The sequence below is a fragment of the Suncus etruscus genome, chromosome 15 (genome assembly GCF_024139225.1).
Source record: "Suncus etruscus isolate mSunEtr1 chromosome 15, mSunEtr1.pri.cur, whole genome shotgun sequence".
Lineage (NCBI taxonomy): Eukaryota > Metazoa > Chordata > Mammalia > Eulipotyphla > Soricidae > Suncus > Suncus etruscus.
The window spans coordinates 87,169,206-87,181,632 of NC_064862.1; the positions used below are offsets into that span (position 1 = coordinate 87,169,206).

Here is a 12,427-nt window from a genome sequence, read left to right on the forward strand (position 1 = left end):
CCAAATACACACTACACTCTGCCATTTCTATAGTCAAAAGGATTCCCCTTTGACTTTTGGCCCCTGGGGACCCAGTACCTGGCAAAGCCATCTCCATGGTCTCTTAATTACCCTTCAGGCCAAGTTTTGGGGATTTGGATTTGGATTCCTCCCAGCCCTTAGGGATCATTCCCAGTGGAGCTCCTTGGGACCACACAATGCCAGGACTGGAACCTGGGATTTAACATACAAAGCCTGCGTTCTGATGCATGGAGCCATTTTTCCCAGCTCAGCACTTTTGTTGGTTTTGGGGGTTTTTTTGGGGGGAGGGGGGCTCACAACTGGCTGTGCTCAGATTTAACTCTTATGCTCAGTAATGCACTCCTGATGCGCTTGGGGGCACCCTAGGTGGTGACAGGAATTCAACCCAAGAGGGTCACTCCTGCCCTTCACCATTGACATTTCTAGGTGAAAAATACCCAGATCCAAAGGGCCCAGGAAGGCCTTTCTGAAAAAGTGACATCCAGGAAGGCACCAGGCAGGGGTGGAGGATTGAAGGATGAGGGGCGCAAACAGGTTGTTTTGAAACTTCAGTGAGGGCCAGAGTGATAGCACAGCGGCAGAGAGATCTTTTGCCTTGCAAGCAGCCAACCTGGGTTCCATCCTCGGCATCCCATATGGTGCTCGTGAGCACTAGCAGGAGTGATACCTAAGTGCAGAGCCAGGAGTAAACCCTGAGCTTGCACACGGCTGACCCTGATTGGATCCCTGAAATCCATATAGTTCTCTGCGCCTGCCAGGAGTGATTTCTGAGTGCAGAACCAGGAATAACCCCTGAGCACTTGCCAGGTGTGACCCCCAATGCCCCCCACCCCGAAAAAGAAAGGTCTCCAGTGATTGAATGTGAGATTGAGCCCGAATTAGTCTGATCAACTAAGCTGCTTGCTCTTAAACGAGGGGACTGGGACGTGGGGGTGCCCACCCAAGTTCCACTCTTCCTGCTCCCTCTTTCCTACCCACCTGCTAGGTGGGGTTCAGCCTGACCCGGGTTCGATCTGGCAGCATTCGAACCTACTCCGTGAGTAGGGGTGATGGGGTGGATGGAGGTTGGGGGTGGGCTGGTGGACCGAGGCACGGTGGGTCTGTCTGTCTTCCATCCTTACTGTGTGGCTGGGCCAGTGTGTGTGTAAAGTGCTCACCAAGGTGGATGCCTCCTTGCCCCCCAGAACCCAGACCCCCTCGACTGTCCTCTTCAGAAAAATAGCAGCAGCTTCCTGGTCCTTTTCCTAATCGACAGGAAGGAGCATCGGTGAGTTGGGGGTCTATTGTATCTCAGGAGCTGATGTGAGCTGAAGAGCCCTTAGGAAGATGTCTTCCAAGGGGGGCTGGAGCAATAACATAGTGGGGAGGGCGTTTACCTTGTATGTGGTCGACCCGGGTTCCATCCCTGGCACCCCATCTGGTCCCCGGATCCTTCCAAGAGTGACAGGAATAACCCCTGAGTAACTCCAGGTCTGGCACCAAAATAAGTATCCAGAGACTGAGCAGTGCCAGGAATTGAGTCCAGGGCTTTTTCACATGCTGTGCTACCCACACATCTGTGGCCTAAGCCCTGTGCACTAGGCAGGGGGTGGGGGGAATAGGACTGTGCTGGGCACATGTCTCCTGCCTGTCAAGCACTTAGCGCCACTGGCCTGTCTCAAGGTTACCTTATCCTCCTTCAGTTCTGTTTTTATTGTTTTTGATTGGGGGCCACATCCAGCAATGCTCAGGAGTTACTCCTGGCTCTCTGCTGAGCGATGGCTCTTGGTAGTGCTCGAGGACCCTTGGAAAGCCTGGGATCAAACCCAGCTTGGCCACATGCGAGGCAGACATCCTTCCCCCTGTTGTATCTATCTCTATCTCTCTGACCCCAGCGTTTCTTTTTTTTTTTTTTTTTTTTTGGTTTTTGGGCCACACCCGATGGTGCTCAAGGGTTACTCCTGGCTGTCTGCTCAGAAATAGCTCCTGGCAGGCACGGGGGACCATATGGGACACCGGGATTTGAACCAACCACCTTTGGTCCTGGATCGGCTGCTTGCAAGGCAAACACCGCTGTGCTATCTCTCCGGGCCCCCCAGCATTTCTTTATTAAATAAAACTTTGTCTCTAAAATATTCTTTGTCCTTTCTTGGAGCTGGAGTCATAATACAATGGGAAAGGGTGTTTGTCTTGCATGCGACTTAACCAGATTCAGTGTCTGGCATCCCATAAAGTCTCCTGAGCACCATCAGGAGTAATCCTTGAGTGCAGAACCAGAATCAGCTCTGAACTCCCCCAAATGTGACCCCCAAAATTTAAAAATTAAATACCTCAGCCACTGACCATCCGAGGGACTATTTAGGGAAGGTTGGAAAATGCAGACCTTGACAACTCCTGACTGATCCACCACACTAGCCCTCAAGACTCCAAGGGCCCCTAGGGTACTTGGTCCATTAGTGCCAGCTCCGTGCCTGACCCCAGATGCTCCGTCCTTCACCCTAGAGTCCAAGTACGAAAGTATGGGGAGCAGAAGAAACTGTTCATTTTTCCTGGACTCCTACCGGAAACGCCCCCTGAACCAGAGCTCCCAAAACCAACAGCACATCTGGCTGTGGAAACTTCCAAGGTGGAGGGCGGTGAGCGATGCTGGCTGGGCTGGGGGTGGCGGGGGGAACGCGGTATCCCCATTTTTCTACTGCCTGACTCATCCTCTATCTTCCCCCAGCTCCAGAGAGCAAAGCCGAGGTGCCAGCCAAAGTGAATTTAAAGCCCACGATGCCTGCAGGGAGACAGCAGGTGAGGGGGAAGTTAAGGGAGGGAGGGGGGACCTCCATGTGCTAGAGCTCTGTTGACCTTCTGCCCCCTCAGACCCCCAGCAGGGAGGATACAGAGCAGGTGCTGGACCTGAGCCATCAAAATAACACCTACAACTTCAGCGTGAGTGTCCATGAGGGGTGCAGGGGCAGCACCTTGCTCCAGACTGGGGAACCCTATGAATCTCTGATGATGCATGCGCCCGTCTCTTCTCTTCACCCCCCGCCCTAGTTCCATGTGGTGATCGGCGCCAGCTCTGAGGAGGGCCAGTACAATCTCAACTTCCACAATTGCCACAACCTGGACCCCAACAAGGGTCAGCCCTTTGACATCACAGTGAGTGGGGGTAGAATAGGACTCCCCAGTGCTGGGAGGACTGGGATACGTACCTGTGCACCCTATTTGTTTGGTGGGTGGGAACCACATCCAGCAATGCTCAGGGGCTACTCATGGCTCTGCACTCAGGAATCACTCCTGGCAGTGCTCAGGGGACTCTATGGGATGCCCAGGATTCAACCCTGGGTGGCTGTACAAGGCAAGTGCCCTCCCTTCTGTACTATTGACTCCAGCCTCTGAGCACCCCATCTTTCTGCCCTGTACAAGGCTATGGGGTCCAGGAGATGAGATGAAGCTGGGGGCAGAAGGGAGAACTGGGTACATCATTCTTGGCATTTTAAGTTCAGAACCAGCGGGGGGGGGGGGGGGTGTATACCACCGCCCCTCAACATCCCTAACACCCTCCCAGGTCATGATCCGGGAGAAGAATCCCAATGGCTTCCTGTCTGCCTCGGAGATGCCGCTCTTCAGCCTCTACATGGTCATGGCCGCCTGCTTCCTGGCCGCGGGCATCTTCTGGGTGTCCGTCCTCTGCCGGAACACGTAATGCCGGGGAGCCCCAGGTTGGGGGAGCCTCTCCCACATCACACCTTGCCTTTCTGGACCTGGTGTCAGTATCTGGGTGGTCCCCAGCTCCTCCATGTCACCCTCTCTAGGTACAATGTCTACAAGATCCACTGGCTCATGGCGGCCCTGGCCTTCACCAAAAGCATCTCCTTGCTGTTCCATAGTGTGAGCACTGGGGCAAGGACACAGAGTGGGCGGGGCCACTGACCAAGCTATCTCATCTGCCTGGCCATCCACTTCCTGGGTGTGATCACTGCCCACTGTCCATTTTCTGGGCCCAGCTATCACAGCCTGTCTGTTTCCTGGGCATGGCCACTTCAAGCCTGTCCATTTCTTGGGCGTGGCCACCTCCAGTCTGTCCACTTTCTGGGCGTGGCTATAGCCCACTCTGTCCATTACAAACCTCCCATTTCCTCCTGGTACCTTGCCAGGTCAGACCAGTGGTCTGAGGTCTCCATGCTCATCTGTCCAGCTCTCCCTGTCCCTAGATGACATGTTGCAGAAGGTGGGGATCCCGGCTATCCCCCCCCCCATTCCTCCATCTGATTGTCCGTCTGTCCGTCTGTCTCCAGATCAACTACTACTTCATCAACACCCAGGGCCGCCCCATTGAGGGCCTCGCTGTCATGCATTACATCACGCACCTGTGAGTGCCGTGTGGGTGTGGGGTCAGGAGTGGGGAACCAGGAGGGAGGGCAGCAGCAAGCAGCTCACCCATTTTCTGCCCCCCCCCCACAGGCTGAAGGGGGCCCTCCTCTTCATCACCATCGCACTCATCGGCTCCGGCTGGGCCTTCGTCAAGTACGTGCTGTCCGACAAGGAGAAAAAGATCTTCGGCATCGTGATTCCGCTGCAGGTGTGTGAGTGGACGGTGCCCTCTCCCCTTGTGGGCTTCGGACCTCCACCTAGCTCCCCGACATCCCCATGGTTTCCCTCAGGTCCTGGCCAATGTCGCCTACATTGTCATTGAGTCCCGTGAGGAGGGGACCAGTGACTACATGCTCTGGAAGGAGATTCTCTTTCTGGTGGACCTCATCTGCTGCGGGACCATCCTCTTCCCGGTGGTCTGGTGAGGACCCCAACACATGCTTGGCGGTGGCAGGGCCTGCCCTGTGCACCCAGTGATCCTGCACTTCCTGTCTCCCCACCCTTCCCAGGTCCATTCGGCATCTCCAGGACGCCTCAGGCACTGATGGGAAAGGTGAAGGCCCTGCTCCCTCACCTGCCCCCAGTTCTTGCCCTCTGACCGGGGGAGGCCCACCCAGCATCTCTACACACTGGTTTCCCAGACACCCGTTTGCCCACGTTGGACGCATCTGTCCAGATTCAAGTTTCTCCATGACCCCCCAGGGTTGCCCTAGTTCTTTCCTGCCCTCTCCGCCCCTTCTCTACCCTCCTGCACCTCCTGCATTGCCCCAGCTCCCCCACCTTTGATCTATCCCACTTCTCACGCACTTGCACCTCCATCCTGACTCCTCTCTGTACCCACCCTTAAGTGGCAGTGAACCTGGCCAAGCTGAAACTGTTCCGGCATTACTATATCATGGTAAGCATCCTTGTAGGGGAGAGCTTGTGGTTGGCTGGTTGGGGACAGCTTCAGGTTGGTCCATCTACCCAACCCCTCCACTTGATGTCATTTGGTTCAGAGCCTTGGAAGGCAAGAGATGGGAGGAGGGCAGAGTCTAGAATTAGAGTGCGAGGGGTGGGGCCCCAAGAGCTCTGAAGGAATGGGGGTCTTGCTAGAGAGGGCGGGGCTCTGCCTGTCAGCTCCAGGACTGACTTTTCCAGTGTACCTCTAGAATCCTGGGGTTTGGGGGAGCGGGATGGCATTCCCAGTGGGCCTTTGGTACTCCCTCTGCCCTGGGCCCTCCCATGTCCCTACAGGTCATCTGCTACGTCTACTTCACGAGGATCATCGCCATCCTGCTCAGGGTGGCAGTGCCCTTCCAGTGGCAGTGGCTGCACCAGGTAAGGGCTTGAAGGGGGACAGGGGAGGCGGAGTCTGATGGTCCTGCTGTGCCACCTACCCCTTCCCCTCAGTTCTTTTTTGTTTTTGTTTTTGTTTTTTGTTTTCTTCTGGGGGTGGTTCACACCTGGCGGCGCTCGGGAATTACTCCTGGCTCTGTGCTCAGAAGTCGCTCCTGGCAGACTCAGGGAACAGACATATGGGATGCCGGGATTCAAACCGGGGTCCGGCTTGTGTTGACCGCTTGCAAGGCAAACGCCTTACTGCTGTGCTATTGCTCCGGCCCCTTCCCCCCAGTTCTTGGTGGAGGCCTCCACACTCGCTTTCTTCGTGCTCACCGGCTACAAGTTCCAGCCAGCAGGGGACAACCCCTACCTGCAGCTGCCCCAGGAGGATGAGGAGGATGTGCAGATGGAGCAAGTGTGAGCTTCTGGGGTGGCCCTACAAGTGGGCGGGGTCTGTGCAGGGGAGGAGGAGGGAGTTAAGTGGGCGGGACCCAAAGAGTGGGTCCCAGGGAGGAAGGAGAGGCAGGAGGGGGTGGAGCCTAGAGAGTAAGTGCTGGAGGGGTGGGGCTTGAAGATGGCTGGTGGAGAGGCGGGGCTCCAGATAGGAAGGTGGGGCTTGGGCTAGAAGGGGCGTGGTCTGGTTAAAGTGGGCGGGCCTAGAAATCTAGTGGCATCATGGGGCTCAGTGTAGGGGCGGGGCCTGAGGTGCATGGGGCGGGGCTTTGGCGGGGTGGGGCGGGCCCTGATTGGAAGGCCCAGTGCCTCTGACCTAGGACTGACTTTTCCTGGTATCCCTTTAGAATGACGGATTCTGGATTCCGGGAAGGCCTGTCCAAAGTCAACCAGACCTCGAGTGGGCGATAGCTGTTGTGATCACCACTAGCCACCACGGTCGGACTTGACCTCCTAGCACCTCTCTATACACGTCCCTGCTCTTCTCAAAGCATGAGTAAAGATGAGAGCCATAGCCCTGTGCCCACACAGGGGCCCCCACACGAGTCTCCAGAGCCCCTTAAGACAGACAGGAACACCCTCCTTTGCCCCCCAAAGACCCCATCGCCCAGTCCGGCGACTCCCCCATACTCCCCATCGCCCAGCTATACGATAATGACAGATCTTTTTGCTACTCGGGTTTTTGGCCTTTCTGGGGATTTGGGGCGTAACACAGAGGTTGTAGCTAAAGTTTATTGACACTTGTATTTGGGGCTGCGGCGTGGCCGAAGGGACGACACAGGGCCTGACAACAGGGGAAGTGTGCAAAAGGGTGGAGGGAAGAGACAATCAGACACAAGCACAGATGAGGGGCAGGGAGGGGGGCAGAGTGTAACCAAAGCTCTCGGGGCATGGAAGGCTCCAGAGGGCTAGTGACACCTGCCACAAGTGGCCCTCCGATACCACACATAACCTACACACTACCCAGTGTGGCCCTGGTGGTCCTCAGTGTTCCTGGGGAGACCAAATGGTGATGACTGTATGCCAACCCTCCAAAAAATGTTTTATAGTTCCACATAATCAATTTGCCTGATTGCACCAGCTTGCCTGTCACTCCAGACATGTGTATGTGGGAGTCCCTGATGTGGAACCTTCACCTTCCAAGTATAAAAACAGGCTCAGAGAAGGCACTGCAGAACTTACCACCTCTGTCCAGTGTGCATTCCAGGGTGCTTCGGTGGGTAGCGGTCCCAGAGCTCAGATCTTGTGTGTGTTCAAGGGGTTGGAGGAAGAGAACCGGGCAACGTCATCAGGTAGTTAATGAGTAATGAGTGACAGGATGATGTGGGGGTGGGGGAAGAAGGCCCTGGCCAAGGGGCCAGGGATGGGGTAAGGGGGCATTCTCAGAAGACAGTGGACAGGACCTTCATCCTGGAAATGGTTGGGGGGGGTGGTACTGGGAGAAATGAGGGGATTTCCTATTGTTCCCATGCCTAGCTGTGCTACTTCAGAGAGAGATGGAGGTAGTGTGCAGAGAGAAGTGTGTCCGTCCACGGGTGTTGGGGGGGGGGAACGCATGAATCCAGCCCCCAAGTCCCCTCCACTTCTGCCCCTCTACTCCTTCCTTCCGATTCTGCTAAAGCAAATGTTCCTGGCAAAATCAGTTATTTCCAGGTATATGGAAATTTCCAGTGAATTTCAGATTCTTTATGTGTTCTTTGTACCCCAGATCCCCTAAATATCAGCCTAGGTATACAGCACTCCTTTCATGTAAAAACTGAATGTCAAGGTCTGGGTTAATAAAACTAGTGGAAATCCCAACCCATAACCCCCAGTCTATCAAAAGAGCAGGTACAAGGTACATCGAGGAGGGCCCTTGCCTTGCACATGGCAGACCCAGCTTTAATCTGAACACCCTATAGGGTCTGTCAAACCCTGCCAAGAGTGATCTCTGTGCAGAGCCAGGACTCAGCCTTGAGCATCACTGGGTGTACCCCTCTCCCCCAAAAAATAAAACCAGCAAGAAGCAGGACCATGGTCCCATTTTTCAGTGGGGTAGACTGAGGCTCTAGAGTAGGAGAGAACCTGGCAAAGAGACCCAGACCTAGGGAAATTCTTGCATCCTCAAGACAGGATTACAGAGCCCAAATGCCTATTCCTGTCAGTGCAGGGTCTGTGCCAAGGAGACCCAGGTTTGATGCCTGGCACCATATGGTACCCTGAGCATCACCAGAAGCAACCCCAAGCTGGTGGCAGTAGCACTTCTACATGTGCCCCCCCCCCCCAAGAAACAAAACCGAGGGCCAGCATGATAGGACAGCAGGGAAGGTGCTTGCCTTGCACACAATTGACAGAGGCTCGATGCCAGGCATCCCATAGGATTCCTCCGGGACATCACCAGAAGTGATTCTTGCATTCAGAGCCAGGAGTAAACCCCTGAGCATCACCAAGTATGGCTAAAAGTAAAAATAGAATAAAATTTTATAAAAGCAAGTCACAAATGCCTACGTCTATTCTTAAAACCTGGATGGGCTTGAGGGAGGAGAAAATTAAGAATAAATGGGAGGTTCTAGAAGGCACTCCCTCCCCAGCCTTAGAAATGGAGCCCCAGCAACGGGGGTGAAGGCTCTTGCCTTGCACGCAGCTGACCCAAGTTCCATCTCCAGCATCCCAGAGAGTCCCCCTGAACACTGTCAGGAGTGATCCGTATGTGCAAGGCCAGGAGTCAGCCCTGAGTATTGCCAAGTGTAGTCTCAAAAGCAAGAAAAGAAAAGGGACCCCAGTTCCCCAATTCTGGAAAATTAAGTATTTGCAGTCTGATCCCAGCCAAAGAGAAAGAGGTGGGGCCATGTCGCAATCAGAGCACACAGACATTGGCCAGGCTTGTAATAGTACCCCCCATCCCCATCCCCACTTACTGGAAATCAGAGTGAGTTCCAGAGAAACCTTCCCAGGTGCGCGCGTGCGCTCACACACACACACACACACACACACACACACACACACACACACACACACACATGGACACGGACACACACAGTCTTGCCTTCTAGGGGAGTTCCTTCCCCAAAGGCTCAACCTTGCTGGAAATTACAGAAAAGTACATTGGAAACACGTGGCAACATCTGGCAATGCTCAGGGGTTCCTCCTGGCTCTGCACTCAAGGGTCACTCCTAGCAGTGTTCAAGGGACCCTATGGGATTCTGGGAATCAAAACTGAGTCAGCTGCATGCAAGACAGCCTTCCCGGTTGTACTATCTCTCCAGCCTAGAAAAGTACATTTGGGAGTAGGGGGGGGGGTTATTGTTTGTTTTGTTTTGTTTTGGGGCCACACCTTGCAGTACTCAGAAGTTACCCCTCTCTCTGGGCTCAGAAATCATTCCTGGTATGCTACAGTGACCCTGAGATGCTAGAGATTGAACCTGAGTCAGCTGCATGAAATGCTAACACCCTTCCTGTTGTGCTATATCACTCCAGCTCCAAAAAAGTATACTTTATATTTATGTATTTTATTTGTTTCTGGTTGGGGCCATATCCAGCGATGCTTCGGGGTTTACTCCTGACCCTGCATTCAGTAATCACTCCTGGCACTGTTCGGAATGGACCTTAAGGGTCAAACTTCAGTCAGTCCCATGCAAGGCAAATGCCTTACTTGCTTTACTAGCACTCTTCCCCAAATAGACCGCCCCCCAAAAAGTTTAATTTGAGGGGGGCCACACCCAGCAGCGCTCAGGGATTACTCCTGGCTCTGTGCTCAGAAATCGCTCCTGGCAGGCTCGAGGAACCATATAGGATGCTGGGGATCAAAACTGGATCAGTGCTAGGTCGGCAGCATGCAAGACAAACACCCTACCACTGTGCTATCTCTCCACTCCCCAAAAATATACATATATTTTGAGTTTGGGGCCACACCACGCTACGCTCAGGAGTTACTAATGGCTTTGCTCTCAGAAATTGCTTCTGGCAGGTTCAGAGGACCATAGGGGATGCCAGAACCAACAGCTGGGTTTGCAGGTGCAAGACAAATGCCATTCTGCTGTGCTGTCTCTCCAGAAAAATAATTTTTTTTTAAAGACACCCACAAGGGATTAGAGCGAAGCACAGCGGGGAGGATGTTTGCCTTGCACGAAGTCAACCTGGGTTCAATCCTTGGCATCCCATAGAGTCTCCTGAGCACTGCCAGGTGTGACCCAAAAAGGAACAACAAAAAAATTTTTTTTGTTTTTTTGGGTCACATCCTGGCTCTGCGCTCAGAAATTGCTCCTGGCAGATTCGGGGGATCATATGGGATGCCGGGATTCGAATCACTATCCTTCTGGATACAAGACAAACGCACTACCTCCATGCTATCTCTCCGTCCCCCAAGATATTGTTTAATAAAATAAGTAAAAGACACCCACAGATGCCAACATACACTCTCCAAATCCACCACCACCCTCATCCAAAGTGCCGGGAAAATACGTGTTCAGGAGCTAGAGTGATAGCACAGTGGTAGGGCATTTACCTTGCACTCAGTCGACCCAGAGCGGACATGGGTTGGATCCCCGGAATCCCATATGGTCCCCTGAGCCAGGAGCAATTTCTGAGCACAGATCCAGGAGTAACCCTTGAGCACTGCCGGGTTTGGCCTCAAACCAAAAATAAAAAAAACATGTTTAGCCAAGCACATGGGGAAGGGAGAAACAGGGGTACTGAGTAGGTGGGGGGTAAACACACAGATCTGAGGTTCCCCTCCCTGCTCAGGGATATGGATGATGCCCCCATATAAAGTGAGGATGGCTCCCAACTTGCCTAACAACCCCCACCAGCTGCAGAAGGTCTAGAGAGGTTTTTCCTGGTGGGAAGCCTGCAGACGCCCAAGTGTCTTTGGGTTACTTTCACACACTGTAATAAGAAGCGATTGTGCTCAAGAATGAGGAAGTTTGCTCTGCGGTGCACATTCATTTTTGAAGAACATTGTTTAGGAAAAAGCCACTTGTCACCTAGGAAAAAAGCAGGAAAAAGCCTACTACTGGACAGCACTTTTGGTTTCTTTGTTTCTCTTCTCTATTTGATTTGGGGGGTATAGGGGACACTGGAGATGCTCAGGGCTTCTTCCTGGCTCTGCACTCAGAAAATGAGTTTATTTGGGGGAGCTGAGCCATACCTGGTAATACCAAAGCGTACTCCTGGGTCTATGCGCAGGGATCACTCTTGGTGGCATTCAGGGGACCCTATGGGATGCTGAGGATGGAACCCAGATCTGCCACAAGCAAGGCAAGCACCCTCCCCACTGTATCATCTCTCAAGTCCCTCTATCTATTTGTTTGGTTGTTTGTTTGGTTTTTTGGTTGGTTGGTTGGTTGGCTGGTTAGTTGGTTGGTTGGTTGGTTGGGTGGTTGGGTGGTTGGGTGGTTGGTTGGTTTTGGGACCATGCCTGGTGACGCTCAGGGGTTACTTGTGGTTCTGCACTCAGAAATCGCTCCTGGCAGGCTCGGGGACCACATGGGTTGCTGGGGATTGAACCTGGGTCTGTCCTGGGTTGGCAGCATGCCAGGCAAATGCCCTGCCACTATGCTATCACTCCAGCCCCTCTCCATTTATATTTTAAACATATTCTTTAAAACCTTTTATTTAGTGCCTGGAGCCATAGCACAGCAGCACATCGTAGACTAGGACAGACCTGAGTTCAATTCCCGGCATCCCATATAGTCCCCAAGCCTGCCAAGAGTGATTTCGGAGTGCAGAGCCAGGAGTTACCCCCCATGTGCTGCCAAGTGTGGCCTATAAACAAAAATAAAATAAAATCTTTTATCTAACTAGTCATTATTATTCCAGCAATCCTTAAATTACCCAAAGGGTTTTCTGAATTACCATAGGTTCCATGTATGCACAGTTCTAGAATCTTTGCCCATTTCTCCAAGGAAACTAAGTTTGATTTTTTTTTAGGGAGCTATTTATCTCTAGATAAGTAGGTGAAATGGAGAAAGCTATTCTTAATTTCGGTTAGGTTTTATGTTTTTGTTATGTTTTGTTTTGTTTTTGTTTTTGTTTTTGCCACACCTGACAGTGCTCAGGGCTGATTCCTGGATCTGCTCAAAGGGATCACTCCTAGTGGAGTTTGAGGGACCCTATGGGGTGCTGAAAATAAAATCTGAATTGATGTTGAGTGTGTGTGCAATGTAAGTGCTCTACCTGCTATGTTATCTCTCAATTAAAAAATAAATTGGGGGGCCAGGCGGTGGCGCTAAAGGTAAGGTGCCTGACTTGCCTGCGCTAGCCTTGGACGGACCGCGGTTCGATCCCCCGGTGTCCCATATGGTCCCCC

At 53.0% G+C, this 12,427-nt stretch overlaps 1 protein-coding gene across 1 annotated transcript in view; it reads left to right on the plus strand.

The window, feature by feature from the left end:
* The window catches only part of GPR108 (G protein-coupled receptor 108), an 8,196-nt gene extending 1,382 nt beyond the window's left edge, over window positions 1-6,814 (plus strand). Inside the window, exons 3-18 of the mRNA XM_049789430.1 lie at window positions 1,007-1,057; window positions 1,206-1,288; window positions 2,503-2,636; window positions 2,726-2,796; window positions 2,869-2,937; window positions 3,046-3,150; window positions 3,560-3,693; window positions 3,807-3,882; window positions 4,290-4,363; window positions 4,456-4,573; window positions 4,656-4,786; window positions 4,875-4,918; window positions 5,214-5,263; window positions 5,602-5,685; window positions 5,981-6,105; window positions 6,489-6,814. Coding sequence (XP_049645387.1) covers window positions 1,007-1,057; window positions 1,206-1,288; window positions 2,503-2,636; window positions 2,726-2,796; window positions 2,869-2,937; window positions 3,046-3,150; window positions 3,560-3,693; window positions 3,807-3,882; window positions 4,290-4,363; window positions 4,456-4,573; window positions 4,656-4,786; window positions 4,875-4,918; window positions 5,214-5,263; window positions 5,602-5,685; window positions 5,981-6,105; window positions 6,489-6,552 — 1,413 coding nt within the window. The 3' untranslated portion in view covers window positions 6,553-6,814. The remainder of the gene's footprint in view (window positions 1-1,006; window positions 1,058-1,205; window positions 1,289-2,502; window positions 2,637-2,725; window positions 2,797-2,868; window positions 2,938-3,045; window positions 3,151-3,559; window positions 3,694-3,806; window positions 3,883-4,289; window positions 4,364-4,455; window positions 4,574-4,655; window positions 4,787-4,874; window positions 4,919-5,213; window positions 5,264-5,601; window positions 5,686-5,980; window positions 6,106-6,488) is intronic.
* The last annotated feature ends 5,613 nt before the right edge of the window (window positions 6,815-12,427 follow it).